The 24,443-nt window shown below is 54.8% G+C and overlaps 5 protein-coding genes across 6 annotated transcripts; 3 read left to right on the top strand and 2 right to left on the bottom strand.

Annotated features, from left to right (window-relative positions):
• Positions 1-17: 17 nt before the first annotated feature.
• Positions 18-1,578, top strand: NCU05419 (hydroxymethylglutaryl-CoA lyase). The gene is made up of 2 exons (XM_958149.2): positions 18-529; positions 615-1,578. Exons 1-2 carry the CDS (start codon positions 197-199, stop codon positions 1,479-1,481), a joined length of 1,200 nt encoding a protein of 399 aa, XP_963242.2. The 5' UTR covers positions 18-196; the 3' UTR covers positions 1,482-1,578.
• Positions 1,579-1,601: 23 nt separating this feature from the next.
• dys-1 (deoxyhypusine synthase-1) lies at positions 1,602-3,104 on the bottom strand. Its single transcript, XM_958148.2, has 2 exons — positions 2,790-3,104; positions 1,602-2,659 (listed from the first exon to the last, which is right to left on the bottom strand). Exons 1-2 carry the CDS (start codon positions 2,997-2,999, stop codon positions 1,808-1,810), a joined length of 1,062 nt encoding a protein of 353 aa, XP_963241.1. The 5' UTR covers positions 3,000-3,104; the 3' UTR covers positions 1,602-1,807.
• Positions 3,105-5,910: 2,806 nt separating this feature from the next.
• NCU10346 lies at positions 5,911-15,313 on the top strand. Of its 2 annotated transcripts, XM_011395351.1 has the most exons (4): positions 5,911-6,453; positions 6,924-11,517; positions 11,576-14,686; positions 14,745-15,313. In XM_011395351.1, coding segments are annotated over exons 1-3 (7,518 nt in total). In that variant the 5' UTR covers positions 5,911-6,451; the 3' UTR covers positions 14,498-14,686; positions 14,745-15,313. The 2 variants fall into 2 exon arrangements, with proteins under 2 accessions (XP_011393653.1, XP_011393652.1); XM_011395350.1 differs by lacking the exon at positions 5,911-6,453 and having other exon boundaries at positions 6,503-11,517; positions 14,745-15,311.
• Positions 15,314-15,507: 194 nt separating this feature from the next.
• NCU05417 (hypothetical protein) lies at positions 15,508-18,886 on the bottom strand. Its single transcript, XM_958412.2, has 3 exons — positions 18,502-18,886; positions 17,908-18,417; positions 15,508-17,852 (listed from the first exon to the last, which is right to left on the bottom strand). The coding sequence occupies exons 2-3, from the start codon at positions 18,254-18,256 to the stop codon at positions 15,889-15,891; spliced, it is 2,313 nt and encodes a 770-aa protein (XP_963505.2). The 5' UTR covers positions 18,257-18,417; positions 18,502-18,886; the 3' UTR covers positions 15,508-15,888.
• A 2,676-nt stretch (positions 18,887-21,562) lies between these two features.
• NCU05414 (hypothetical protein) lies at positions 21,563-24,242 on the top strand. The gene is made up of 6 exons (XM_958409.3): positions 21,563-21,715; positions 21,784-21,796; positions 21,876-21,885; positions 21,948-22,793; positions 22,847-22,957; positions 23,014-24,242. The coding sequence occupies exons 1-6, from the start codon at positions 21,637-21,639 to the stop codon at positions 23,944-23,946; spliced, it is 1,992 nt and encodes a 663-aa protein (XP_963502.3). The 5' UTR covers positions 21,563-21,636; the 3' UTR covers positions 23,947-24,242.
• Positions 24,243-24,443: the final 201 nt, after the last annotated feature.

Raw genomic sequence — 24,443 nt, 5'->3', positions numbered from 1 at the left:
ATCCCGAAGCTATGCGACGTCACTTGGCGATTGGAGCGTTCGTGTTCCGTCAACTTCGACAGGAAGCTCCGGCGGACTCCCTTCCCATCCGTCCATCCATCCATCCATCCATTCCAATTCCCTTTTATGTGTGTTAGATAGTTCCTAGCCCTTGGTCCTTCTTATCTAGTCTCTCCTCCCAATTGATCTTGTTTGAATGGTTGCAAACATGTCGAGATTCGGTTCCCTTCAAGCCATCCCCCGACAACTGCTTCGGACCTCGGTCCACCTCCGTGCTGGCCTTCAAGGTGCCCGGACCACCATCAGCAGAAGCTACGCGACTGCCAACGACCAACGCCCATCCCAACCGACTCAGCCTACATTCGATAACCGTGTGAAGATTGTGGAAGTTGGCCCTCGTGATGGATTGCAGAATGAAAAGAAGTCGATACCGCTGGCGACCAAGATCGAGTTGATCGAGAGGCTCGCAAAGACGGGACTCCAGACCATCGAGGCCGGTGCTTTTGTCTCGCCCAAGTGGGTGCCACAGGTCAGTCCAGAGTGTTTACTTACCCCTTTCTTCCCACCATGTCATGCCCCCCCCTTACTCTACTAACACTCATCCCGCCGAACAGATGGCCAACTCTGACGAGATCCTCGAACACCTCCTCAAGACCCCTCCTCCCTCCCCCGTTCCTCTAACCTTCTCCTTCCTGGCCCCCAACACCAAAGGTCTCGAGTCCGCCCTCTCCATCCTCGGCAAATACCCCGATGCCTACGAGACGGAAACCACTCGCTCCGGCAAATCTGCCCAAGAGGGCGGTAAGCCGGCCCTTGAAATCGCCGTCTTTGCCGCCGCCACCGAGTCCTTTTCGCAAAAGAACCTCAACTGCTCCATCGACGCTTCTTTGCGACAGTTCAAGGAAGTGATCCAGCAAGCCAAGCAAGCCAACCTGCGCGTGCGCGCTTACATCTCGGTCGTTTTGGGGTGCCCCTTTGAAGGCTACGACGTCGACCCCCACCGCGTAGCCGCCATCGCCACCGATTTGTTGGAAATGGGCGCCGACGAGATTTCCTTGGGAGACACCACAGGCATGGGCACCGCTCCGCGCACCAAGGAGTTGCTGAACTGCCTGTCTTTGGCGGGGATCCGCAACGAGGACCTGGCGATGCATTTCCACGATACCTACGCGCAGGCGCTGGTCAACACGGCGGTGGCGCTGGAGCACGGGATCCGGACGTTTGATAGTAGTGTGGGCGGGCTGGGTGGGTGTCCGTATAGTCCCGGGGCGACGGGAAACGTGGCGACGGAGAATGTGGTGTATTTTATGGAGAGCTTGGGCATGGATACGGGCGTGGATCTGGATCGGGTGGCGGATATTGGGGATTGGATCACGAGGGAGATTGGGAAGCCCAATGATAGTGTGGTGGGTAAGGCGGTGTTGGGTGCGAGGAAGAGGGAGAAGAAGGAGGGTGGGGATGCTGAAGCTCCCCAGACGTGAGGCAGGCACACTGATGTTATGATGTATATATGGGTTATGAAATTGTAATGTACTGTATTCATAGTATTCAATGGAAACGGAGTTGGCTGGTCTGAACGTCGAGGTGCGAAAGTTTGCTCAGGGGACTTATGTTCACGACGAAACAAGGACTCAAGAAGTGGTTGATATCGACCCCAACCTCCAAGAGCACATATACAGATAGCCAGCAGACTGCGCATGGATAATGGATAAAAACAAAAACACTGACTTTTGAACTCCCTACGCTTTTTAAGGTTCCCGTGACTTCATCCCAACCGCCTTACTTGTACATCATCCTTCCCAGACTGTTACAGCCCATCCTCCTTCGCAAAAGTATTTGCCACAATAAAGGGAAACGCCGCCGTAGCCTCCATATACACCTTGACCGCATCGGCCCCAACCTTGATCTTGCCCCAACTAACCGCCTCATCCGGTCTCGCGCCCGCATCGGATCCGTCAAACTCCTGCGCCGTATTGATATACACGGCGCTTTCCGCCCCGTTCCTCATCAGACACGCGTTCGCAATATGATGCTTGACAATACCTCCTCCCAAAATGATCATGCCCGCCCTCTTGGCCCGCACCGCAATGGTGTTGATCTTGCGAATATCCTCCACAATGTCAATCCGCAGCTGCTTGGGGCTGGCCTTGAACGTATGGAAATACAGCATGTCGCCTAGACTGCCGTCGGTGAGGGCCGGGCAGAAGACGGGGATATCGTTCTTCCAAGCCCAGTAATAGACGGAGCGCTCATCATTGATCTCCTTGCCCAGCCGATGGATCACCTTGCTCGGCGTCCAGTTGATCTCGTTTTCGGTGCCCCTGGAGGCTTCCTGCTCCTCGAGCATTTTGTCCAGAATCGGCACGACCCAGTCCTCAAAGGCGCAGTAATTGGAGTTGGGCACGACCAGGTTGCCGATGCGGTTGAGGCCCTTGGAGCGCAGGTCGGCTCCCACAGCGGAGAAGGAGGACATGTACGTGTCTCCCAAGCACTTGATAAAGTCCTCTTCGATGCCGCCGGCTGTGGTCACAATGGCAGACACGTGCTTGTGTTGGACCAGGTAGCGCAGGGTGCCGCGCAGGCCGGAGGAGATCAGGTTGGAGGTGTAGCCGAGGAAGATGGTGGTCTTTTCGGAGGTGGTGGGATCGCGATAGGCGCGCTGTGACGGGGGGGAGGTGAGTGAGTGAGTGTTAGTCATGATATTTCCTTGTAACTGTACTGTTTGTTTGTTTGCTTGTTTGTTTGTGAAAGAGATATTAAAAAAAAAAAAAAAAAAAACTCTCTGTTACCATCTCGTTGATGATCCTCACGGCCTCGCACATGGACGAGGCTTGAAAACCCATGTGCTTCATCCCTTGCAAAAGGTCGTCGACGGTGATGGGCCGGCCCTTGAACTTGTTGAAGTCAAGCTCCTCGACCTTTTGAGAGCCCTCGGGCATCTCGATGGACTTGACGAGGACTGCATCGGCGACGGAACTTGGAATCTGGTTGTCCGCCATTTTTGCTGTATGTGATGTGTGTGGTGGTGAGGATGAGTCGGGAAGATGAGAGTGGACGAGAGCGTTATGAGATATGTGTGCATGTATGTAAGTGAGGGAGGTAGTGTGGTTCGATTGTTTTACTTTTTGTCCCAGCCCGGTCACTAAACTCCAAAAGTTTCCAAAACGGGATGCTGGGTCGAGATCGGTAGTAGTGGAGCACCTACCTCTAGCTAGGTACAGTAGGCAGTGTACATAGTACATAGATGGCCCCGGTAAAGCTGGCCGGTTCAGATACATACAGAATTGCTGGTAGAATGTATGAGAACGCTTTCAATATTCATTTATTCCCTGCGTCCCGTAAACGAGCGGTTCCTTGACTCGATCGTTGTTATTTGCCAATGCTGTCAAGAGTTTTTAGGCGTTGAAAGTACCTAGGTAATCTCAGCGCCCTTGGATTTGCCTCTCGAATTTTCGAGGTGGTATTGTCCATACGGGACTTTGTTACAATGCTTCTTACATGGAACATTTGCAAGCTTTCCCCTCAATGCGCTGCCTGTGCACATGTGGTGCGTTCTGCCGTGACCTGGAAAGACACCGCAAGAGAGTGCGAGAAGTTGAACCCAATGTCACATGTTGGGCCCGGAGTGCTGATTGGGCGCAAGTATCCCGTCTGCAGCGGCGGTACCAACGGCGGGGCGAACTTTTGAGTGCCGGCTGTGTACATATGTAGTACATACACTACAAGGAAGATGAGATGTCGGTCCTCGTTCGCGAGCTGTCAAGAATCGATCCATTCTTGGTTTTGTCCTTCAGTCCCTTCAACGGCCAGTCTATTATATAGTGCGGATTTCATCTTTTCAACCATGATAAAATCTGGGCTCGTCCGGCTCGTAGTGTAGACGGCCAAGTGGAGACGATGATTTGGTCCCTGGATGTCGACCTCGAAAATTGATGAACGCAGCGAGTTCAGTTCTGGCCGGCCGGGGGGTCACAGACCATGCCTAGTTTGGACGGATTTCAATGTGGAGATGATTGAACGCCTCTTCCATTTTCTTTTTGAAGAAGCTCGGACCATCCCAAAAAAAAAAAAGCCAAACGGAAATGGCTCATGTGCGGTTCGCGGATGGCGGGAAGACCAAGCCAAAAACCAAAAAAGGATCATGTCTTGGCAAGTTAACTTTCAAGAATGCCAATTTTTTTTTGGTCGTTTCGTGCGTGTCTTCCACAGCCTGGGGCCGCCAATTAGAGGCCGAGACATGGAGATCCGCAATTGTGCATTTTGCATTTTTGGTCAACTGGCTGGCTGCACGAGCCCACGGGCTGCACATCTTGAGACTGCAGTCATGCTGGGCGAATCGGGTTAGCGCGGTTCGCAACCGCCCCATGCTCCTCGGGCTTCCATTGGGCTTAGTGGCGACTCAAGCTCGGGGGCGCCACCGGCCACCCAACTCACTGCATCGACAATTCACGGGTACGTACCGGTACGTACCTATCGTTCGTTTCGGTCGGTCTGTCATGAACGTGTGAGGTGGCAGTGAGCGACATCCATCTGATGACGGAGAATGAACATGAAGCATGAGGACGGATGGATGGGGGACCGGGAACGGTGCATCACTGGACTTGGCGGCCGCAGGGCATTTTGGGCACCGATTGAATGCCAAAGATGCAAGCAAAGGGGGGAAGTGGAAATGCTATGGTACATACCTACCTGTAGGTATCGATGTACATCATGTGCCAGAAAAGAGTTAAGTAGGTTTCTTGGCCGCACGGACTCCTTCAAAATTCGTGGTGCAGCCACGCAGCGTTGAAAGAACGAACAGAACCTGACGAAACGGGAACGAATTCGAGATCCACCCGTTTCCCTTCTCCATCCAATCTTTAATCGCCCACTTCATCCTGCAAATCCAGCTCTTTTCTGGGCTGCGCCAATGCCATCCGTTGACCGTCCTCCATCGAAAGTCACAAGAGCGGTGTACCTAGGTACTTACTTTTACTCCTGCCTTACCGTATCGTCGGACCCCAGTACGGTTGTACATCCGAGTACATGTCAAGAACCCCAGATTCCCATTTTCCAGGGCCATCGAGAATCTAGGCTGGTATCCGATAGTTCCTTACAGTACCTTACCACGTTACCGTAACCTTGCAGCCTCGCTCTCCAGGGCTCCACCAGTGTAACACCCCCTCCGTCTCCGCCAAAGTGTCCGCTAGTAGTTCGCCGGCCGACGAGGACTCGAACAAGTTGAGGAAACGGCGAAAGAAGCAAGCCAGGAAGAAGCACGGACAGCGAGCCGAGAACTGGACAAGTTGCGAGACCAACAGGACGGCACTCCCCCAGGCTAGGCTATCTTAAGGTACAAGCAGGCTACCGACCCGACCGCAGCAGAGACGGGAGCCCTACAGAGGACAGGCCTTCCATAATCACCTGGCATGACTTTTTGAGGATTTCCGATCTCCAGGCCGACATCGTTCCATTGAGCTTCTTTCTTACCGACAGGCGACACGAATCCACCAAGCACAAGTGGAAGCGGGGGACGTGCATGGACCTTTTTTTTTTTTTTCCCTTTGGTCTGGTTGGTTTTTGGACGTTGCAACTTTCAGAGATCAGGGACAGACGGACGGCAGACAAGACAACTGAAATTCAAGCAGACGGAAAATAGAAACAGGAACACGTACAGTACGACCGGGTGACACGCGTTTGCCGTTTCCTGAGGTACATGCCTGCTTTCCATCCCCTGGTATTCTAGAGGTAGAGGTAGTTCCAGCACTCAGCCTCAGCCGCACTTTGAGTTACTTTCCACATCCACCATTCATTCATTCATTCCTTCCATCCTTCCACTTTCAACGTCTGCCCGTTTCCGACCGACGGCATTCGCCTGGAGCCCTGGACCGACGACAACAACCTAACCCACACCACCCACCCACCCACCCACCCACCCACGAGCCACCTACATACACTACCAGCAAGAGGTAACTGCAGTGCCCGAGTGCCCTGCAGGTGGAACTTTCCAACCTCTAAACATCCCATCTATCTTCAACAACAACAACAACAACCAACGGCAAGCTCATCCCATCTTTCGTCGACCAGCGCCACCCCGTGTTCCCCACGTCACATCACTTTTAGGCCCGTGACCTCGCTCCGTGTCGGCAACTGAACTCGAAGCTGCCAGGGCGGAGTAGCATCCGTTCTGTGGGATTCAGCCATCCATTCCCACCACCACCACTGCACCGACCTCGCGGACAACAATAATCCATACTATCATCACCACACCTCACCGACAACATCACACATCCTAGTGTCACCAACGAAGACGTCGACAACAACAACAACAACAACAACAACAACAACAACAACAAAAGCAGCACCCTAAAGGAGATATTTTAGTACATACCATCGACAGCATTGTGTGGGCCCCCGGATGCTGCGCTGAGCCGTCTAATCCATACTCAAAGGGCGCAGGCCCTCATTGCAAATGTATGTGTCTTCATTATTATACTACCAGTAGCATCCATACGCCCGCAGCAAAAAAAAAAAAAAAGCACGCGTTCTTCCTGCGTAACGCACCAGCCCGACCGTTCTGCTGCGTCCACAGCCACCTCGGCCAACAAACGCTCTTCCTCCTAAAAAGCCGAAGAGGCGGCTTCAAACGCCAATTCGTCGTGCCCAGGAATCGCCGCGCCAATGCCCTATTTCCATCATCATCACCACCACCACCACCACCACCAAGACAACCACCATCGCCATGACCATGTCCCACACCCTCGCCATCTAGCCACAACCTCCCCCTCTTACCCTCCACTGCCGCCTCCTCCTCCTCCTCCTGCTCCTCCTCCCTCACTTCCTCTTCCTCACCATCACCGTGGCCAACACAACCGCACCCCCTCCTACCACCACAGCCAGCACTACCCTCCTCCCCCATCTGCTCACCACTATGATTCCTACAGGTCAAGGTACAACGGCAGTAGATACGACGGCGATCGCCGCTCCCGCTCGCCCCGGGACCGCTCGCCTCCACCCCCTTACAGAGACCGGGGAGACCAGGGTGACCGCGGCCCGCTTAACTCGCAGCACTTCGACGGTGACCGCCGACGCCAGTCCCAGGTCGACTCGCGCGGTGGCTTCCAGGGACGAGATTCCTTTGCCGGTCGAGAACCACCCCGCGGCCCCAAGGCCCTCCTCCTGGATCCCCCGAGTGGACCACGCGGTGGTGGCTTTGCTGGAGAATTCCGTGGTGGGAGAGGTAGAGGCGGCGGGCGAGGCGGCCGAGCATGGCGGGATGACAGCAGAGACCGAGGACGAGACCGTGAACCGCCCGACTTCCGAGACCGCCCTCCTTTCAGAGACGACCGAAGCCGCGAACGCGACCGAGATTGGCACCCTAATCGAGACCGGGATGCCTTTGTTCCGAGGGGTCGGAGGCTCTCCCCCCAAGGAAGGCCTAGATCTCCACCCGGCCGTGACATGGGACGGGATATGGGCCGTGACATAGGGCGGGACTTTCGAGATCCTCGAGACATGCCGCTGAACGTCGACGCCGAGCGCGCACGGAGGGGTTCTAGGGATGCCGGGCCTTTATCGGCAGGCTCATCATCCTCGGATCCTCCTTTTGCACCCATCCCAGATCGCGGCATACAAGATCGCGGCATGCTAGATCGCGGCATACCAGATCGTGGCGGATTCCGCGGCGGATACAATTCACGTGGCGGAAACCGCGGCGGCAGAGGAAGAGGCGGCGACTGGGATAGAGGCGGCCGTGGAAGAGGCATGTTTTACGATGACCACAGGGACCACCGTAACTGGCAGCCTCGCAGTCGTTCTCAGGAGGGTCGTTGGGGGCCCCAAAGGGATCTCATGGACGACCGGGACCGCAGAGAACCACCTGCTCGATACATGGACACGGTCAGGGACATGCGTGATGATCGGGACCCCAGGGAAAGAGACAATCGTGAACCACCACCCCGACAAAAACTGGACCGCGTGTCGCACGAGCCAATCCCCACGACAACCAAGGATGTTTCACCGCCCCCGCTTGCCCCGTCTGCTCCCGCTTTTGGATCAGTTCCTAGCCGTCAGCCTTCATCGGCTGAGATCCAGTCCGTCACGGGTAAGGCACCACCAACCGGCCCCAGGGCTCTTATCACCGAAGAAAGGCAAGACCGACCTCCAGCCACCGGCCTCCCTGCTGCCAATATCGAGAGGGGGCCTCCAACCGGCCCTTCCAAGCCGCTTTTGCCTGAAGGAAGTCCTCCCATTCCGGTCGGCCCGAGAGCACAGCGGTCCAGTAAGCAATGGATCAACCCAACTCTCGGCAAGAAGATTCCCGAATCGCCAAAATCTGCCAGGTCTCAGAGCTTTGTGTCTCAGTCGCAACACGGAAGACCGTTTGGCGGACATCGGCCAGAATCTTCCCATTCTGACCACCATGGCGAGACAGAGAGAAGGCCTCGTAGTCCCGATGCCAAATCTGAATCGCACCTTGTGGCGGCAGACGGACAGTCCCGTAGCTCGCTGCTTACAGGAGCGAATGACACGCCAATTAGGCCCGAGAGGGGCACGCAGTCTGCAAGGGCCTCAGTGGACAGAGATACCAGAGCATCTCTTGATAACAGAGATATGAGGACAGACTCTTTCGGAGGAGCCCATCGATCCTTCAGAGAGCTGGATGCTGAACGTCGCGATGAAAGGCCCGCAATCATGGCACCAATGCGACAGCGAGAGGACGCGGACAAGAGCAGGATTCCCGAGTCTAGGGTACCGGTCAAGCGGAAGCGTAGTGTTCTCGCGATCCCCTCAACTACTCGGCTCCAGCTGCCCACCCAACAAACCTCACTTCCTGGCACGGAGTCGGATGATGACGAAGACATGGATGATTATTTCGATGCTGAAATCACAAAGCAGGAAACCGAGCTCAAGAAACTCAAGGATAGCACAGCGGGTGTCCCCATGCAGATTGTCAGGCAGTATGCATGCACTGTTCATGATGCCATGGTCAAGGTGGTCAGTAATAATGTTTCTCTTGTAGACATGATTGGTGGCCTCCCGGAAGGATACTCGTTCCCTAGGCCAGTACCGAAAGCCCACACACAAAAGGAGCCGTCACCACAGCCGAAGCCTCAGCAAGAGTTACAGTTTAGCGCGAAGCCGAAACGTCCACCCGTGCAAGAGGCCGTACCTGCCGTTGCTCAGGAGCAGCCCACCGAACAGGTAGAGAAACCGGTGCAGAAACCGGTACAGAAGCCAGCACAGAAATTGGATGAACTTGAGCCGCCTCGCGTCTCGGAGTCTGAGCCTGAGGTTGCACCCAAACCCGAGCCTGAGCCAAAGCCGGTTTCTGAACCCAAAAAGGAAAAGGCACCAGAGTTGCTGCCGGAGAAGCTGCCAGAGCCGGAGCAAATCCCACGGCCTCAACCGCAACCTCAACCGCAACCTCAACCTCAACCGCAGGCGCAAGCGCAAGCACAGCCACCACAGCTACTGACAGAAGCAGAACCAAAGTCCGTGACGGAGCCGGAACGTGAGCGGGAAGCGGAGGTGGAACAGGAAGCGGAAACCCAGGAGCAGGCTCCCACGGAACGGCAGCTTTTAGCAATCCCGACCGTCGAGGAGAATGAGGAGACGTCGTTCCTCCGTCCTGAGCCTCAGCCCAAGATGGAGGAAATGGACACTGGTGGATCAGGACTGCCTCCTTTACCCACTGTCGAAGAGCACAAGGTGGTTGACCAAGATGTCGATATGGTTGATGTCGATGACGAGGGACGGGATGCCCTACAGCCCCCCTGTAAACCCGTGCCCTTGCGCGATGTGAGCGGTGATGGAGAGAGCGTTTCGCAATTCCCTCGGCCATTTAACCAGCCCACATCTGACGGTGCCAGCTCATCACGCATGGATGAGGACAGCGAGGAGAGGACCGAGGACGATGCCAGCGTTAGTGGCAGCGTTGAGCACGTCAGAGAACTATCCACCACACCACCCACTGATGAACTGCCAGTATTCAATGTTAAGCCGTGGCATCAAAGCAGCAAGGTTCGCAAGCTCTCGGAACAAAGTCCCGGATTTGGAGCGTTCTTTATGGGCAACATCCGGGACATGGCCGAGGAGACGGCGAAGGAACAACACGAAGCCAAGCAGGTATACCGCACGAACTACGATGCCTACCTTCGGTTCACTCTTTCAGATGACCCTACCGCTGTCAAGAGCAGAAATCAATTCTCGCAGTCGGACAAGGATAAGGTCTCAGGAGGTAAGGGTCACTCGGGCTCCGATAATCACGGTAAGGAGGGAGGAAGGAGGACAACTAGTCGCTTTTCAACTGAACTCGACGTGGAGTATGCGATCCAAGAGTCAATTCGAGAAGCACAGGAGAAGAAAGAGCGAGAGGAAAGAGCTCAGCGGGAAAAGTATCGGACTGATAAGGAGGCCGTGATTCCCGAGATGATTTGGACAGACGAGGAAAAGGATCACCAACTCTTTGTCGATACATCGGGCTTGCTGCCCTTGGAAAAGCTTGTAGAGACCTGGCAGGCGGTTCCATACCATGTCAACTTCACTGCGGAAGAAGCGGAGAAGTTCGAAAAGGCATACCTCGAGTATCCCAAGCAATGGGGCAAGATCGCCCACGAACTTCCGAACCGCGACTTCCACTCTGTCATTCAGTATTACTATGCGAAGAAGAGGGAGTTGAATCTGAAGGAGAGGCTTAAGAAGCAGCCGCGCAGGCGGAAGAAGGGACGCGGAAAGCAAAAGTATAACGCCTTGGTCTCAGAACTCGGGAATCCAGAGAATGAGACGACGGAGGATAATCAGGAGAACGGGGAGAACAGCAACGGTCGCCGTCAGCAGCCGCGCCGTGCTGCTGCTCCTTCCTGGGGCCACGAAGCCACGCCTAATGCTGACTCGGACGGCGCTACGCCTTCGGCCACTCCCGGACGCAGGAGAGCTGGTACGACGACGGAACCAAAGAACGACAGCGGTGCTGAGAAACCCGAAGGGGTCAAGAAAGGTGGCCGCAGAGCCCGCCAACCCAAGGCAGACAAAGAGCCAAAGGTGCCCAAGCCTGCTCAAGCTATCGCGCCGACACCTCCAGCAGCTTCAGGTAAAGGGACGAATGCCAGGTCTCGGTCGAACTCCACAAGAGTACAAAACCCCGAATGGATGCCCCCCAAGACCCCGGCGGAACTGGGCGCCCGTGTTCAGAACCCCATGTTCGACGTACCCCCTGGAAGCATGCAACCACCACTGGCGCCTGCTCAACAAACACCTCTTGCCAGTCCCGAAAGAGCACCTCCTACACTGGCCTCAACAACCATTTCCGAGGTAATGGCTCCCCCGTCCCTGCGTCCAGAGCCTCCTGCGCCGCCGGCATCTCTACCTACTTTTGAAATTGGACAGTCATCCGGGCCTGAGCGCATTCGCACTCCACAGCAAGCATCCAGTTACTGGAGTGTCTCGGAATCGAACGACTTCCCCAGTCTTTTGCGCTCCTTTGGCACCGACTGGAGTGCGATCGCCAACCACATGGGAACCAAGACTCAAGTCATGGTAAGTATAGTATATCCTGTTGCCTGAGTGGGTGTACAACTGACTAATCCGTGTTCAGGTGAGGAATTACTACTTGAGGCAAAAGAAAGAGGGCAAGCAGGAATGGGAACAGATTGCTACCGAGGCCGATCTCAAGAAACAGAGAGGAGAGAGGCGACCTCCTCCACCTACTCCTTCTGCAGGGCCAAGGAAGCGGTACGATGTCCCGTCCTCGTCAGGACACCGGCCGTTGGCTGCCGCGGAAGCCGAGGAGCCTCAACCGGCCAAATCAGAAGCAGCGCCGCCGGCCAACCAGCCTTTTAGCCGTTTCCAGGTGACTCCGATCCAAGCGTCACCCGTGTTACATACCCTTGTGCAACGGTCGCCCACAGTGATGCCGGCACCTCTACCTCCAGCGCCAGTGGCAGCATCGGCAAGCGCGGCACCTTCGCCGCAGACACCGAGCCGACCCGGACCCGCAGTCTCACAGACCATGTCTCCGGTGCCTCATCCACTCCGCCAGCCGACCGCCACCTTCGTATTCACAGAGAGAGAAGGCGAGCCGATCCCGGTATCGCAACCTCCGGCTCAAACACAGCATCAGCCGGTCCGCATCTCCCAAAAGACAGCTCCTGTTCCCTCTTCCTCCATGCCGTCGGCAAGCGAGGCTATGCCCCGTTCTGCAGGATGGATTCCTGAAGCCAATCGCCCAACGCCCCTGCTGTCCCAGCAACATGAGTTGCGCGAAGTTCGCGAAATCCGAGAAGGTCGGGAACGACAGATCAGAATGGAACCACTCCAGCCAAGAGAGCAGCCGCGACCGATGGAGCGCCCGGCCATGCGCTTCAAGCAGGAGCCAGAGCAGCCATTGCACCATGATCCATTCCAGAACTTCATGCCTCCGCAGCGCTCCATGCAGCCTAGGGCGGAGGCGGCGCCCATGGGACGGCAGGATCCCCCGAGAAGTATGGCACCCTCCGCCCCGCAATCCTACACACCGCCTATCCAAGCTCAACCTGTCCGCAACCTGCTCAGCGAGTCTGTGCCCCCCCAGCGCACACCTCCGCAGCTTAGCCCGGCGATGGAGAGACCGCCGGTACCGAGCACGCAGCGCCCTATGCCGACCTCGATGCAGGAGCAATACTCTGCGAACACGTCCGCTGCTCAACCTGTGCCTCCGCCTCAAGCTCCGCCCGCTATTCCGCCCGAGCCAAAGAAAGTCAGCAGCATCTTCTCCATACTCAACGATGACAATCCGCCTGCGCCTGCGCCAGCCCCCAAGCGGGTCAACGACGTTGCATCCATGCCTAGAGCCGCGTCAACGTCGACTCCGCCGCCCCAGCAGATGTCTGCTCGTCCTCCCCAGCCGCCGCCGCCGACCACTGCTGTATCGGCGTCGCAGCGCAGGGACACCGAAGCCTTAGGGTATTCGTACGCGCGCAACCCCCCTTCGGCCGCTCAGGCTGCTATGCCATCACTGAAGCCTTATCATACTCAGTCGCCACAACCCCCGCATATGAATGTCGCCAGGTCGAGTATGGGCTCGGGCATGGAACCACAAGTCTCAGCAGCCGGCGACAACAGGGAATTTTACTCACGACATCAGTATCAACCACAGCATCAGCCGGGCGCGTCAAACTCTCCCGTACCTCATCAGGTGCATCACTACTCTCAGTCAGCGCAACATCCTCAGCAGCATTTACAGCAGCCCCAAATGGCATATCCAAGTCAACAGCAATATCAACCCTATGCCACTTCACAGGCTCTTGCTGCTTCACCTACGCCGCAATATGCAGCCCATCCGTCATCGATCTCGGGTCGACGCGAAGCTCAGTCGGCACGGGAAGAATGGTCATCGACCCAACAGGGGCAGGCTGCTGTTTCAGGTCTGCAGCAGCGACAGCAACAGCAGCAGCAGCAACAACAACAGCAGCAGCAACAGCAACAACAACAGCAGCAGCAGCAGCAGCAACAGCAACAACAAGGCTGGCCGCCGTCGCATCCAACACCATCCAAGTCTAGCCAGGCTTCTGTGCCGTCTCAAACAGCTTGGGCCGCACAACACGGTCCCAACGTCCAGGCTAAACCCCCACAGATGGGCAGTGCAATGTCTCAACAGCAACACTCGTGGCAGGCTACGCCTACTCAACAGCCCCATGCCCTTGGCCTGAGAGAACCTGCTCCACGTGGCCAGGCAGTGTTCTCGGCCCATGAAGCGCAAAGCCCCACAGGCAGTGTAGTGTCGCACCAACATCATCGCTCGCTTGATGGCAGGAGCCAATTCCCACCGATGCCTGATCCTCGGGATCGCCAAAACCTACGGAGAGGTGAGCCCGTTCCGCCGCAGGGCCAGCCGTACGTTAGATACGTTAATACCCCTGGTCCCGGGCATGGTGGGCCTGGCGGACCCCCCGGACAAGTTCCTGGCCGAGGAGAAGCCCCTGCAGATCTTAGGATGCAGCAGATGTCCCAGGCTAGAAGCTATACACCGGGACCTGTCGGTGCCGGATTTGAGGGTATGGGTCCGCCACCCTCCTCTTCGCTAGGTTACCCCGAGCAAATTAGGGATGCTCAGATACGCGACGCGCAGTTACGGGAGATGGGCTCTAGAGATCTAGGTCGCGATCATCGAGTTATGGGTCGGGATCCGCGAGAACTCGGTCGGGATCCTCGAGAGGTAGCCGCTCAGCAGCGGGAGCAACATGCGGCACAGTTCCAAGCTCAACAGCAACATGGTGTCCCCGCAAATGCCGCCCACCCACAGCATATACAGGTCCAGGGCCATCCTCAGCAGCATCAGATTGCCCAGCACCAGCAGCACGTTCAGCAGCAACAGATGCAGCACGACATGCGCAATGCAGTTCAGGCATCTCATCAACAGTATGTTCCGCAACACCACCAAGGCGGCATGATGGCTAGACAATTACGGCCACAGCACCAGTATGACCAACAGGGGCATGGTCCTGGACCGGGTCAGGGAGATCCCAGAAGAGCTGGCTAGTTATCTGCGGCAGGATCTCAAAGAGGTTGGGTTCGAGACAGGACCCAGCTAGTAGAGCTTAGGGCTGTTCGAACTGGGGTTGAATATTATCCATCTATCTATCTATCGCTTGGAAAGGTTTCAACGGTAGATCGCTTTGTCGTAGGTGCCAGACCACCTATATGCGTGTTATGAGATGTTTGCGATGTGGTAAGTTGTCCTGTTCCTCAGAGTGGCCTCCTCCGTCGCTTACGAGATGATGTCACAGATTATGTCATTCCTCTCAGCTAATGTAATGGGAGCTGACACGATTGCTCTTGCGACTCTGCGAAAGGGCAACACTGATGGCATTTTTACTTCCAACAAGAGGCACGGACAAGATGGGACGAAGAGGCACAACAGCAGGCGGGAGAGAGCCAGTGAAACAAATAAAGCGTTTGATCCAAGTCAGCGTAGGCAGAAAAAGAAGGAGGGGGGACCATCATGAAGCGCGTGTACCAAAAGCGAAGCACGGCAAACCCAAACCATATCTGAAGGAGGGAAAGAAGCGGCAAAGGCGTGCGCACCCCCGTCCCTAGCTGGAGGGTGGAACGCTGCAATGGGAGCTAATGTATCTAGTACTGAATTGCGGATTCTTGGTATGAACTGGTTCATGTTCGACTTTGGCTTGGTTTGGTTGATCTGTGCCAACATGGATGAATGAAAAGAAGGGGTTCAAATAAATAAACGGATGCATGCAAGGAGGGCGTTTATGCAGTAGTCATGGAATGGATATTAGAGAAGGAGACGTAGCGAGTATAAGGAATTTGTTGCAACCAAACTATGATTTATCGTGGAAGGGCATTTTGAGCCGATTGCATTGCTGTCAGTGGGCATACACATTATTGTATTGCAGCATCGAGAAGAGTCCGAGGAATTGGAGAAATGAAATATCAGGGATGGAACGAAGAGAATATAAGGCGATGTGATACAACGAAATAGTTTATTCAGAAGTTGACATAGATTGACACGTGATAGTCATCAGTAGTTGTAGGAACAAGTGTTTGATGATACTTGGAGTTACCTTCAAGACGTCGTAATAATATCGCTCCATGTTGACCCATGTGATAAGCCTCGACACTTGGATCAAGCATCATCGGGTACAGAAGCGTGTACAAATTGTTTAATAGTAGGTACCTAGTGAATGGATATGCATAATCGTGTTCGGAAAATCAAAACTACCTAAAAACTAAACTGGGTATCATCATTTCTCCAAGCATAGGTATCAATCAGTCCTACTCTAGGAGTCCATCCATCCATCCATCCCCTGGGCTGCTTTGGACCCCATTCGTCCACTACTATCTGTCCTCAATACATACCCTCTAACCTTACCACGGACCTCTTTACTTGAGTTACTTTCCTCATAATCGTCATCATTGCTGCCCATTCCCATTCTCATTCCCGCTCCCGTGCTGCTTTCTCCCTTTCATCCCCTCCTCGTTCACTTTCTCATCATCATCATCATCATCATCATCATCATCAACATGATCATCATCGTCAATATCGCCCTCTCCCTCCTCCTCCTCATCATGACCTTCCTCAGCAGGTCCACCACCACCACCACTGCTAACACCACCACTACTACTAACACCAAGTCCATATCCCGGCACGCTAATCATTGGAAATCCCATCGGGTACGCACCCGGTGAGCTCCCGTCCCACCTCTCCGGCACAAAACCTAGTCCAGAGGCGGCGGTTTGGCCTACTTGTCTTTTTGCGGGGCCGTAGTAGCCGTCTAGAGAGGTGTGCTGTTGTTGTTGCTGTTGCTGCTGTTGCTGCTGTTGCTGTTGCTGCTGTTGCTGTTGCTGGTGATGAGGACGGGTGATGAACTCGGCTGTTTCTGGTTCGGAGCGGACGTCTACCAAGTTGTTTTGTTGTTGTTGTTGTTGTTGTTGTTGTTGTTGTTGTTGTTGTTGTTGCTGGGTGCTGTCGGTGTTAGGGCTCTGAGGGGTAGAGGAGGTATTGGGGTTACTACCACCACCAGTAGTCCGCCTCCTCCTCGAAGCCGATGATAGACCAAATGAGTTGCGCGGCGGGAGAGAGGCGCTGGCGCTGGCGGTGGTGGTGGTGGTGGTAGCGGGTAACTCGACGAACATGCCTGAGGAATCTAGCTCCGGGACGTCACCTAGTCCGCTGTGACTGTGACTGTGAGTGTGAGTGTGAGTGTAACGGTAACTAGTACCGCCTGACGCGCCTCTAGCATGCGAGGAGCCGCCGACCAAGGGACTTGCCACTCCGTGCGTGATCTCGCTTCCGTCGGCGGAGAGTTCGCTTGCGTTACTCTGGTTTCGCCAGTGGTGTTGGTGTTGGTTGCGGGTGGTGCTGCTGTAGTGGTATCCCAACCCGGTGCTTTGGCTGTCCACACTCTCACGCATGCCGTGGCCATTGCCGTTATGGCCACCAGCATAGGTGGTAGAGGTAGTATGGGAGGAGGAGGGAAGAGGTGGTGAAGCACCGTCGAAATATCCCCGGTTAGGGTCGGGACTGGCCAGTTCGCTCCCGTTGTTGTTGTTCCCAGCGCCGTGAGGCGAAGCCATGTAAGTAGTATCGCTCCCCGACCTCCCATGTCTCCCAATACCACTGCCGTCGCCAACAACACCGTGAGCACCAGGCTGCGGCGTCCCCGCCAAACTGCTAGCATTCGTCGTATGATCCCCGGGCGTGTTCGTCTCGGACATGAACATTAGAGGATCGGCGCTGGCGTTATCAGTGTCCGAAGGCGCTCTGACGTGCAGGAACCGGCCGGATTGTTCCATCTGCGCTTGGGAGGCGCTGGTCTTGGAGGCTTTGGAGTGGTAGCCGGATGTGGAACCCTTTTTAGATTCCATGGCGGATTCAACCCGTTTGAGGCGACGGATGATGAGGAAGGCGGCGATGATGACAATGATTAGAAGAGCGATGGCCCCGCCGATTATGCCGCCTAGTTGGGCGCCATTGAGACCGCCGCTACCGTCGCTGTCCTTGGTATCCTTAGGGATAGCAGAGGCTTTGGGAACGGAGCTAGGGAGGAATTTTGGGATGGCGCCGGAGTTGTCGTCGATGCCTGTGAGGGCGGGAGGAGGTGTTGGGGTGGTGAGGACAGCGGAGATTTGGGTGGTGGTGATGGTCTTGCCGCCAGAGATGGTGGTGATAATGTCGACTAGGGTGGTGCTGAATGGCTCTGTTGAGTAACATGCGTCGACTGCACATCCCATGTTGTTCGGGCAACAGCCGTAGTTGTAAGATGACGGACAGAGTCTATAGCTGGCAGGGCATGATGTGAACGTGTTTGTTACCCCGAATGGTGCTATACAACCTCTTACGGCGTCACAAACCCAGCCTTCGGGACAGCATCCCTCTGATCTTTGTCAGTTTAAAGACGAGACTTGGAACGGTAGGGGACATAAACTCACGTCCGGCGGTGATGGGACAATAATAATATCCTACTTTCCCGCACGCCGTACCCACTGCCGCTGTTGTCGCCGAGCATGCATCGCTTGCACACTCATACTGATCTGGACAACAACCTCCACCCAAGGACTCGGGACATAGCGAATGGTTGACGGGGCAAGTAAGATCGTCGTCTCCTCTTCGTTTCAGTCGTAATGGCTGCGGAGGAGGTGTGATTTCTGGCTTCTTTGGGACCCTGTGAACCGTCTCTTTCTTCAACGATGCCTCCGCTTGCGACGCCATCGCCTCCTGGCCGAAGAGAGCCATGATATAAAGGAGGACACACGATGAGCACGAACGCATGCTGCGCATGGTTTTTCGAGTTTCAAGTTGATTGAATTGTCTTCCGTTCTGCTTATTGGACCTCCCGTGCTGGACCAATGTTCATTTTCCGTCGCTTATAGTCTGGTTTATGCGGTCATCCGCTGTGGTTTGTCGAATGCGCCGCGAATGCAGATGTTCTCTGTATTCACCTGCCAGACGTAGAAGGTTAGAGGAGGAGGAGGAGGAGGGAAGGATGGCCTGAAGGAGCCGTTTCCGAACGTTAAACAACCTACTCTCCGAACCAGTACAAGGATAACAATGAGATGGGAATGGATCAGACCAGAGATTGGGCACGCCTTCTTTGTCCAAATAGGGCGGCTGACGTGTGACCTGAGAAGCAGTAGTAATTCTGCTAAGTGAGATGCCTAGTATTTGCTGACTGAGGATCCGTAACGGTTATACCAAGAGGCGGAGCAGAGAGAGCGCCACGGGCCCACGGCCGGTATCCGAAGGGAACCACCAGTAGGGCTGAGACAGTACATCAAACGCGGTGCGCGCAGACGGGTGATGGCAGGGCTGGCCGCCGACGATGGTTTCCGATTCCTGGTAGTATGAAGCGTGATGACGATGACGATGACGATGGTGGTGAGATTTAAAGATCCAAATCAAAAGAGAAGAGAGCGAGTCCACCTGGGAAAGAAAAGAATAAAGCATGAAGAGGGATGATGGCACCAAAAGTCCCAAAGGACTGGGAAGAGATCGACCATTCCCGTCCAGTTCCTGCGGTTCCCTGTGCTCTCATCCTGTGAATCAATACCACCTACCTTGCCTGAACGCAGCCTAGCTCCAAGATCCTTGTACGTAGAATAAGATCCGACCTCACCCACATGGCCATTTCGGGCTACCATTGAGAAGCTCGCATGCAGGCTGGGGAAGCACTCGGAGTGACTGCTCATACAAACATGCTCCCTCTCGACATGGTTTGACTGAATGTTTGACCTCGCCGTGCCTCTTTCCCACTGACAGCGCCATGGTGGGTGTTTTCCCTTTGTGGCGTCGGGCTCTGGATCACGGGCAGCCAATGTGTTCTTCTCTTTGTGTGCGTCGCTAGTCTGCTTGGTTTTTGAGGCATGGTGATTGGCCTATGAGGTAGTGTAGTGCCGAGTGGAGGGCTTCGTGGCCAAGCCGTCAAAGAATGGTAGAAGTGTCCGAGGAAGTGCAACTCTGTGGCTATCGCATCAAGCAATGGTCCGATAAAAACCGAAAATCGATACGACGTTTGTGCTCTGGTATCACTGCAGAACTACGTTGGAGCGGCAGATACGTGAGGATATGGCGGAGAGGAGAACGCGGCCACCAATAACGCGGCCCATGGAAGTGGAAGTCATGGTGACAAGCTCGTGCGCACCCCGAGGTGATTCAACTGGCAACACAGCATTTCTTCTCTCAGTGAAGGGTACAGCCGGAATGAGCGAGAAGAGGGACTCTCTTTTCAGCGTCGGTATAAAGGCTCGGGTGAGCGACACATTCTCTTCTGCGAGATGCTAGCGCGTGACCAAGGTATGAAAGTGGTGGAGGGATGTAAGCGCTTACTACGCACGTTACCACCAACTCGCCATCCTGAGGAAGTCGGGGTATTTTGTTACCTTATCAAAGAGCAGTCTCGGTAGGAGGGGATGTTTGGTTTGCCTTTGTTTCTTGTATCAGTGATCTCATCAGACTAGTCTAGGTAGTTGCTGAACAGCCACCATAGAAGTGGAAAATAGGAGGCTGATGGAAGTACTTTTGGTTCATCATGTTTTTTCCAATTGTTGTCTTGGTGAAAGATGTCGGAAGAAGTGAGGGGGAGTCAAAACCATGGTGCGTGATGTTGGGAAGTAATTGCTAGTGCATACAGCTACCCGCACGTTCCAGTCTGTGGTCAAAGCGCGCTGACAATGGAACAAGGGCTGCCCTCTGAGCCCTCTTCGGACGAGTTTTGCTGTCTCCACCGTTGACAACATCTCACGACTTGTCTGCCGATACAACGACAGACGGCATATTGGGTTGCTTCCCGGGTTCCAACATGATCCTACAGCTATATCGAGTTGTTGTACCATCGGGCTGAGCGGTACGGCACAGCAACGCGTACCTCGGAGTGAGGCGCTCACGTCGACCAAAAACACCCGACGGCCAGATGCAGTTTCAAAGTGGAATCTCTTTATGAAGTGATAGCATCGTCGAACGTCGTTAATAATGGTTGATTCTCATTTTTGTGTATAATGCGGTGCGCATCCTGGAACCGATACAACCCTTACAGCGCATATTGCTCGGCTTCGTATCGGGTGGCCAAGGTGGTTGGTAAACAAGACTTGGCGGCGCGGAGTACAGTCTTCTGTCTCCCCGCTTCGCCAATCTGTCCGCATTTAGATTGCTATAATAAGGGACGGAAGCCATCACAGCTAATGCTATGATCTTCGACAGTTTGCCTGCTTGGGTACAAAGGCGGGCAGTTAGTCTGATCCGATCACAGTCCCCGGTGTGGTCGGTCCGAGTATGTATCCGAGTTGTTCACCGAGGTGAGAACCGAAGCGACTGACGTGCCGTGACTGACTCTCCAATCTATTTCACAACACTACAACCAATTTATACAGGCCGATCGCTTGGCCCCAATGTCTCATCACCATGCGGCTCTGATCTTTCGGATCACGGTTAATGACACCAACCCATCTCAAGAATGGCTTCAGGTACGGGCTCAATGTCAGTGGATGGGATCCAGAATAGGTGATGGGTCTCTGCTGAAGACGTGCCCCTGTTCTTGCCGCAGTCTGGGACAGAAACAGACAGCCAAGCCCTTTTCCCCCGCGTTACTCTTGACTTTCTGGGGAAATTTCTGGGGAAAGGTGGAGGGATAGTGGAGGTGGAGGTTTCCGAGGTGGGGGAATCTCCGCACTTTCACGCTTTCTTCTCCGCACATTGGGCGAAATATGTAACCGGCCCTTGCCTTTCCAAGAAAATCTCGGAGGCAGACGAGCGGACAAGTCTAGAAAGAAGAAGAACAGGCTTGTTTTGCACGCCCCAACAGAGGATCCTTGTTCGCCAGGCTCGCCGCTCCACGCTCCAGACCAAAGTTGGCCTCCCTCGTGACCTTCACTGACAAGCCAAGACTGCTGCTGTCGTCAACGTGCTGAACGTAGCCGGCTAATATCCTCATTCCAAACCCATCTCCCTATGACATATCGTAGTCACCGCCCATTTGCTTCATATCTCCGTCTTTCATCATTGCTTTAGCCATGATCTGAAATTTCCCCGAACCTACGACGAAAACAATAGAACAAAACAAGTTGGATCCATCAACTCAAACGCCCACAGAATCCAGTTTAACGGCACTTGGCACAAACCAATCCTACGCACGAGACAATGCTTTCTCCATAACCATATCGAACAAGATGGATCCCGCTGGTGTTAAAATGCTTCTTTACACACGACTGGCTCCTCCAAAGGAGCCAAAAAGACGATCAAGAGCCGGTAAGTCTCCACCCGGACTGCACTCTCGGCCCTAGTTTCCCCGTTAACTTGGAACAAACCTGCTCTAGGCTGCACCTTTTGGTACGTTGTTCCTTGTACTCTCTCGGTTTTCGTGAGATTGCTGTCCCGAATATCAAGTAGCTGCTGACCTCTGGAAAAGCAAAGAAAAGGTTGGTCGAGCGCTCGCCGCTCCTACAAGAGTCTGTTAACTGACCCAGCTTCAACACCATAGAAGAAAAAGTGTGATGAGGGACGCCCGCAATGTTCACGCTGCGTCGAGCATGGGGCGACCTGTATCTACGAGGCTTTGCGGCCTCGAAGGCGTCGGAAGGCTAGCCTGGCGACATCATCATCATCAACTATATCCAGCAATGACAGCCATAGGCTATCTCTTTCCCGGAGATTATCGGACTTTGGCTACGACAGCGACAGCGCGAGCCCTCCGGAATCTACAGAGGTGGACTACATGTTTTCACCACCAGACCTCCACCAAAGCACCTATTGGAACGCACCTTCACCTACGCCGAGTCACCCTCTCATCTCTCCCACAGAGTCACTCTTCACGCTGCCAGACTTGAGCCACGCCGAAGAGCTGACCGAGGATGCTGAAGATGGTGGCGTTGCGGAATCGTGGACGACCTACACAGCGGTCACTACGGTGTCACGGCCAAGGCCTTATTATCCAGACCTAGCCATGATAGCGCCATGTCCGGTGACATCACCTCTATTCGAATTTCACTCGCCGGCATTTTCAGAGTTCACGGATCGCCCCAACCGACGAGCTCTCGTGGATCATTTTTGTAATATTCTTTCCCACCTGATTGTTTTTCGTGAAGAGAGTGGGAACCCCTTCCAGCAATTGGTGTTGCCATTGACGCGGCAGAGCTCGCCCGTGCTCAATGCCATCTTTGCTCTAGCTAGCGCCCATTTAGAATATCGAGGGATCCAAAACGAGGAGCATTCCCTCTTCTTCCACAACCAGGCCATCCAGGGACTTGGACGTCTGATAGAGCAGAGTGCCAAGTCGAACCGAAACGAAATTTTGGCAACCATCATGTTGCTTATCTACTATGAAGTGGTGAGTTTCTTGCAGACACGGCCAAGTTTGAGAACTAACTCGAGCCAATGTAGCTGGTCCAAAGAGGACGATCAAACCTAGTGGATGGCCACCTGAAAGGGGCACTTACCATCATGTGCACCACTCCCGAACCATCAGACTCTACCAGCATCTTTCTCGAACGGGTACGCGCACACCCAGACACACTCACCACTAGGAATCACACTAACAAATACCCCAGGCCTTCCGCTTCTACGACGTAATAGCCGCCCTCTCCAACGGCCGCGCCCCCCTCTCGGCCGCTCCCACCGCTGGCTGTCTGATGCCCTTCCCACCCCTCGGCGCTCCCATCGCCTCCCCTTTATCCAACGTCGACACCCTCCTCGGCATGGCCACCACGCTGTGGCCCATCATCCACCGACTGTCCAGCATCGTCACGCTGAAAAGCGACCTCCAAGCCGCCATCTGGAGCAACGCATCGGCTTCCAAGATCGCTGTCTTGCGAACCGAACTCGAAGCAACCACCCAAGCCATCGAAGCCGCTCTGTCACGCTGGCAACCGCAACTGCCCCCCGGCTTTGCCCCCGATGAAGAAGTAGACCAAAAGACGAACAAGACGGATAAAGTCCACAGCACGCACCTGAGCCACGGTTCAAAAATCGACGTCATGTCCCCTACGGTGGCCGAACGCAGTCGTCTGCACAGCATCTGGCACAACGCCCTCGCCTACCGCCACTCGGCCTTTGTCTACCTCTACCGCAGCGTGCACGGCTATCGGCGCTCGCACAGGGCGGTGCAAGAGCACACGCATCGCTCGCTTTTGCACTGCGCAGCGACGGTGAAGCATGAGGGGCCCATGGGTGCGCTGCTGTGGCCGCTGTTTGTGGCGGCGTGCGAGGCTGTGACGGAAAATGATCGCGGGCTGGCGGAGCAAGCGTTTGAAAAGGTGAAGAAGAGGCAGGGGATGAGGAATATTGAAAGGGCGTGGGAGATTGTGAGGGAGGTGTGGGAGAGGGCGGATAGGGTTGAGTCTGTAGCTGGGGCTGGGGCTGGGGCTGGGGCTGGGGTGGATAGGGGAGCGAAGGAGCAGGAGAAGCTGGGGGACATGGAAACGGGAGAGGATCTGTGGAGGCAGGTTAGCAGGGAGATGGGGGTTAGTGTTGTGTTTGGGTGAAGAAGACGACAGGATGTCAAGGGAGAAATACCAGACAGGAAGGGTGCTTTGAAAAGGACCACAGAACCATCGTCCTGTGAAGCGAAGATAACCTTGGATCCGAATTTTCAGGGCCTCTCCGTGGAAGAATGGGCCTGACAAGCTGAAAAGCATAATGGAAACTCTTGGGCATTTAACCTGCACCTTGAAAGGAAGTCCGAAACTATATCTAGCCATCTCTGTCTGCAACAGCTCGGAATGGCTAAGAGTACCTAGGTATGTAGCTGATGATTCGGAGAAAACTCCGTCTTGGTTCAGTTGCTTTCTGTGTGAAACATGGAAAGCTGAGTGCCTTGTAGTGACAGGCCGTTATCTCCCTCCAGTCCTTCGAGCTCTCGCTTGCCAAGGTTACACAAGGAGGTCCAAGCTTGGCACAAACATGTGAACCTGAAGTAAGACGGTGGCCCGGATGGAAGTCTGGGGAGACCAGAAGCGGGGTAAAAGCCCAGGCGTCGACA

This window comes from Neurospora crassa, linkage group II, assembly GCF_000182925.2.
Source record: "Neurospora crassa OR74A linkage group II, whole genome shotgun sequence".
Classification (NCBI taxonomy): domain Eukaryota; kingdom Fungi; phylum Ascomycota; class Sordariomycetes; order Sordariales; family Sordariaceae; genus Neurospora; species Neurospora crassa.
Note: the sequence above shows the minus strand (reverse complement) of the source record. Positions and strands in the feature narration are given on the sequence as shown.